Source organism: Taurulus bubalis (genome assembly GCF_910589615.1).
Source record: "Taurulus bubalis genome assembly, chromosome: 2".
In the NCBI taxonomy this organism is placed as follows: domain Eukaryota; kingdom Metazoa; phylum Chordata; class Actinopteri; order Perciformes; family Cottidae; genus Taurulus; species Taurulus bubalis.
In genome coordinates, this window is record NC_136590.1 from 201,501 (window position 1) to 207,500 (window position 6,000).

Genomic DNA, 6,000 nt, shown 5'->3' on the forward strand with positions numbered 1-6,000 from the left:
CACGCCATTCACCGACAGCGAGGGCTTCACTTTTCCTCCAGTTCACCCTCGCTGCCGATGTCCTGCTAAAACTCGCCACAATGTTAATTAAAAGGTCTGCATCCCTCTGGTCCTTAATAAAAACAACAATATCGTCTGCATAGGCCGATAAAATCATGTTCCTACTAAAACCAGGTAAAAACAGCCCTTGCAGGCTAGAGCGTATCTTGATGAGGAGGGGCTCCAGGGAGAGCGCATAGAGCATCCCGGACAGAGCACAACCCTGCCGGACGCCTCTATACACTCTAAAAGGAGCACACAGACTGCCGTTTATCTTCAGCACACTCTCAACCTCACTGTACAACACTTTGATCTTAGCTATGAAACCAGAACTCCCCATAACTTTCCAGAGGAAGCTGTGTTCAACGCGGTCAAAAGCCTTTTCCTGATCTAGAGAAATCCGACCAGTGTCAATACCCAAAGAGCTGGAGACCTCCAAAACGTCCCGAATGAGGTAGACATTGTCTACCATGGACCTGCCGGGCACACAGTAGGTCTGGTCCCAATGGAGGACCTGCTCCATAGCTCCCCTCAGCCTGGAGGCAAAGACTTTGGACAGAAGCTTGTAATCCACACACAGTAGAGACACAGGGCGCCAGTTTCCGATGTCCTGCAGGTTCCCCTTTTTTGGCAGCAGTGTAATCACAGCTCTCCGGCAGGACATCGGCATGGAACCAGAGGCCAGACTCTCATTAAAAACATCAAGTATGTCACTTGAGAAAATGTCCCAGAAAGCCTTGTAGAATTCGGCAGAGAGGCCATCAATGCCAGGAGCACGCTGTCCTTGCATCATCTGCAAGGCGGCCTTCAGCTCCTGCAGGCTTATGGGCTCATCGAGCTCCTTGTTGGTCCCCTCAGAGACCTGAGGTAGCTCCCCACAGAACTCCTCCATCAACGCTTCGTCCTCCCTATACTCACTCGTATACAGGGAGGAGTAAAAGCCCACAGCTCTCTTTCTGATCTGGCTTGGTTCCACAACTGGCTGCCCTGCGTCTGCTAACAGTGAGTGGATCACCCGCCCCTGTCCACTCTTCTTCTCCAGGCCTGAAAAAGAAGCTAGAGGGAGTGTCCATCTCCGCGATGGTCTGGAATTGGGACCTGATCAGTGCACCCTGGACTTTTACATCTAACAGGTTGGCCAGAGCCATTCTTTTTCCCTTGAGGACTTCAATGTGTCCTCGATCTCCTGTGGACTCACTTAAGCTCTCTAGTTCCACTATATTAGTCTCCAGGTCCTTCATAGACCTGGTGATGTCTCGGGTGACGTTGAAAGTGTGCTATTAGCAAAGGAGCCTAATTTCAATCTTACCATGGTCCCACCACTGCCTAAGACTACTAAAATCACTCTTCCTCAGCCTAAAAACATCGCAGAAATAAATAAGGACCTTTCTAAAAAACTTGTCAAAGGTTAAAACTGAATTAAAATGCCAATATGCACTTCTAGGTACACTATTTCCAATAAAAACATTACATAAAAGCAAAGAATGATCAGTAAAACCGACAGGGACAATACTGCATGTTTTAAAAATACTAAAATGGTGCTTAAAAACAAAAATACGGTCTAACCTGGCTGAGGAGATCCTACCCTCCCTAAAGTGGGACCATGTGTACTGTCGGCAGTCAGCGTGCATCCTTCTCCACACATCCACCAGGCCATGAGAATGGACGAGCTGCCTCAGAACCTGCTGGGAAGCTGGATGTGGCTCTGTGTGGTTACGGTCTTTTAAATCATTTTCCGTACAGTTAAAATCCCCACCCAAGAATAAAAAATCCTCCGAGGCACAGCTATTTAAAACATCATCTATATTTTGTAAAAACAGCTTCCTCTCTGCACCGGTTACCGGAGCATACACATTGATAAACACCGCCATAAAAAGATCGAACCGTGCTTTAATTAAAAACAACCTCCCCTCGATGATGTGTTTGACCTCCAGTGAATCTGGGGTAAAAGACCTGGAGAAGAGGAAACCCACTCCTGCACTGAGGTTTGTGTTGTGACTCAGGGGGACTTCCCCTTCCCACTCTCTCCCCCAGTCGGCCTCGTTGGTGCTGTCGCTGTGCGTTTCCTGTAAGAAGAGAACATCTATACGTTTCATTCTGCTAAATTCATAGATAGATGTTCTCTTCTTTACATCTCTGGCTCCATTCACATTCAAACTCCCCACTCTAAAAGTATTCATTGTGAGTAAGAGATTTAAAACAAAAATAAAAAACAATAAATTAATTAAAACACACATTGGAGCTTTCGCCATTCTCTTTGTTCATTGCTCTCTTAACTTTAGGCACAAATTTCTTTAATCTGAACCCCTCCTGGTCAGTGAGGCAGGACTCCTCTTTCCGGCTCATGTGGTGTCTGGCTGAGGTGTAGAATAAACCTAAATCAGGAAAAGCATCTGCAACCTTCACTCCCTTCTTGCCTTTCGTTCTTTGTAGGAACTTTTGTATCCTTTCAGCAGTGTACATTCGTTGCTGCTCGCTGCTGCTTAAACAGACAGCCGGAGCTCCATTGCAGTCCGACACCTCTGCATCGCTGCCACTGTGCTCAGACGGCCTCTGCTCCCGACCCGCCTGCTCGTCCTCCCCAACCTTGCTGGCCTTAGCCTCACTGCCTACGCTTTGGACATTCTTCTTCCTCTTGTGGGCAGCTTTTAGCTCCCCTGCTTCCTCCTTCTCCATCTCTGTTTCTTCCACCTGCTCAGCCCACCACAACCCGCATACCCTTTCTTCTCCTGACTCCACCACTTTATCAACCTGCTCTGCATCCTCTACGGGCTTCTCACTAGCACCGTTAACACCCGTTTCCTTCCCTTCCCCCCCATTCCCACCATTTCCCACTTCAACCAAAGCCTCCCCCGTGCTGCTCTGGACACCATCACCATCACCACTCATACTCACCCTGTGCAAGTCAGACACAACAGCGCCGCGCCGCCGGAACAGGCCGCACAGACACCGCGTCCCCAGCCACAGACGCAGCCGCGGCGGCAGGCCACCCAGACGCCGCGCCAGCGTCCCCAGCAGGAGACACACTGGCCGCAGCGCCGCCCGCCCCACCCGGGCCAGGCGGAGCCGGGTCCCCGCGCCTCGGACAGGCTCTCACGGTGTGTCCCTCCTCACCGCAACCGAAACATTTCATCGCCGACGATGTTGCAAAAATCACGTATTCGTAATCATCTTAATCATCGTGCTTCCTCGTGAGGTGGGACAAAGTGTCTCCATTCATCATGGCGTCTGGAGATGCCGACCGGCGAGACGCCGGCAGGAGAACAGAAACACCCAAAGAAAAAACCCAAACTACCCAAAAACACAACGAAACTAAGGTGAAAACCACCCAATAAACCACATTAAATTAATATATATATATCTAAGGGGAAAAATAAATAAATAAAAAGAACCGCTCACTCAGTGACTCACTCACACATGCTCACTCCCAGCATGCACCAGAGAGAGAAATAAAGAGAGAAAGAGAGAGAGAGAGAGAGAGAGAGAGCGAGAGAGAGAGAGAGAGAGAGAGAGAGAGGTAGAGAAAGAGAGAGAGAAGCAGGTCAATCAAGTTTCAATGAATCGTGGCTGTCTGGAGCTGATCCTGTCTACTGTCTCCTGCCTCCTGTCTCCTGTCTCCTGCCTCCTGTCTCCTGTCTCCTGCCTCCTGCCTCCTGTCTCCTGCCTCCTGTCTCCTGCCTCCTGTCTCCTGCCTCCTGTCTCCTGCCTCCTGCCTCCTGTCTCCTGTCTCCTGTCTCCTGCCTCCTGTCTCCTGTCTCATGTTTCCTGCCTCCTGTCTCCTGCCTCCTGCCTCCTTCCTCCTTCCTCCTGTCTCCTGCCTCCTGTCTCCTGTCTCCTGCCTTGTGCCTCGTGCCTCCTGTCTCCTGCCTCCTGCCTCCTGTCTCCTGTCTACTGTCTCCTGGGTCCTGCCTCCTTTCTGGTCAGGGGTCTAGGGCTTAAAAAGATTGGTGACCACTCTAAACACTCTGTCGCCCCCTGGTGGCTGAAGACACGTCCTACGGGTCCAGAGAGAACAGTCATGATAGTAATACTAGTAATACTAGTAATAGTAATAATAGTAATAATAATACTGCTTGATTAGCAGTGTGTTTCAGGTGCGTTCAGTTGCATTAGAAAGCGTGGGTTTTCTAGGTGTTGTTGTGGACTCGCTCATCTGTCTAATGTTATTTAGAGATTACCTTTAATATTTACAATATTAGGAACACACGGACACATGTGTACATATTTATGCTACAATAACGGCCAAATAGAGGTCAGTACTACTGTAATATACTGTAGTACTAGAGAATATTACAGTAGTACTGCTGTATTAGAGAATAATACAGTAGTACTGCAGTATTATAGTATGTTACAATAGTACTGCAGTATTAGAGAATATTACATTAGTACTGCAGTATTAGAGAATATTACAGTAGTACTGCAGTAGTACTGCAGTATCATAGTATGTTACAGTAGTACTGCAGTATTAGAGAATATTACAGTAGTACTGCAGTATTAGCGTATATTACAGTAGTAGTGCAGTATTAGAGTATGTTACAGTAGTACTGCAGTAGTACTGCAGGATTAGTACGTACACTTGGCCAGTACTCGCAGGTCTCTGGCTCGCCGTCCGGCTGAGTTTTTGGCTTCACAGCGAACAGCTGACAGGGAGGTGAGACTCTGCAGAATCAACACACTGCGCACCTGCACAGGTGAGACACAGCTGTCAATCATCTTCACATCAACACTCTCACCCCTCAGATGACATCACACTGATGGCGTCGCTGGGTACCTGGGCGACTCCTCTCTCCTCCATCTGTGTGACGTTCTCCTGCAGAGCCACGCCCTCTGAGGCCGCTGATAGGCTCCTCCAGCCGCCCGTCACATTAATGCACCTGTAGGGGACGAACACGCCCACCTCTAAGAGGTGTGCTGGTGACGGGACCAGAACCCTTCTTGAGGGCCACACTGCTCACCTTGAACCGGGAGCCGCCCGATAAAGGATGAGCTACCTATCAGAGCGCAGAGCGCTGGAGGGACGAAGCGTTCTGATTGGTTCCCTCAACAGAAAGACAATGGTTCAAACCGCTTCTGTGGCAAAAAACACCTTCATCATCGTAAACTCATCATACTGAACATAAACTCATCATACTGAACATAAACTCATCATCATGAACATAAACTCATCATACTGAACATAAACTCATCATACTGAACATAAACTCATCATACTGAACATAAACTCATCATACTGAACATAAACTCATCATACTGAACATAAACTCATCATCATGAACATAAACTCATCGTACTGAACATAAACTCATCATCGTGAACATGAACTCATCATCATGAACATAAACTCAGAGAAAGAGCGTCTCTTCTCTCCGCGGAGGAGCAGGAGATGATCACGATATGATGCATTTAAGTCCATAATCAAGGCAAAGTCTAAAGCTGCGTTCACATCCAAAGCGTAGTGAATATTCGCAACACTTCCTGTTTGTGAGCGCAGCTTAACGGTGACTCCGCTGGTCGGGCAAGAGTCACATAAGCATCGGAAAATATCAAGTTAAATGTGTAAGTGTTGGGAAAATGTATTGGCCATCACCTAAATCAATCAGATTATATTTATTTAAATGTGCCTGCTAGCAGTAGTATACAAATGAATATATACTTATGAGGATATATGTACTGTATGCATATATACATGTATGTGTAGATTACCATATAATAGGAGTTTGAATATGTGTATGGGCGGATCAGTACCTTAATCATTTTCTTCAATAATGATATGTACGGTGTACTAATAACACCGTCATATAATTATGCGTGCTTTAACACATCCATAAGTTTCTTAAGCGCTAAATAAACGTTATGAACTGCACGGTATGCAGCGGCTTTCCTGATGTTCTCCACATCGCAGACACTGTACAAACCTATACCACTCGCAAAAAAGCTCAAGGCTGTGATCAAGTCTGTGAG

At 47.4% G+C, this 6,000-nt stretch overlaps 1 protein-coding gene across 2 annotated transcripts in view; it reads right to left on the minus strand.

Annotated features, from left to right (window-relative positions):
• Positions 1 to 6,000, minus strand: part of LOC306751451 (platelet-derived growth factor receptor beta-like) — a 35,983-nt gene that overhangs the window by 13,580 nt on the left and 16,403 nt on the right. For both annotated transcript variants that reach the window (XM_079235019.1, XM_079235018.1), the window contains exons 13-14: positions 4,811 to 4,913; positions 4,614 to 4,722 (exon numbers count right to left, since the gene is read on the minus strand). In XM_079235019.1, the coding sequence (XP_079091145.1) occupies positions 4,614 to 4,722; positions 4,811 to 4,913 (212 nt within the window). The remainder of the gene's footprint in view (positions 1 to 4,613; positions 4,723 to 4,810; positions 4,914 to 6,000) is intronic.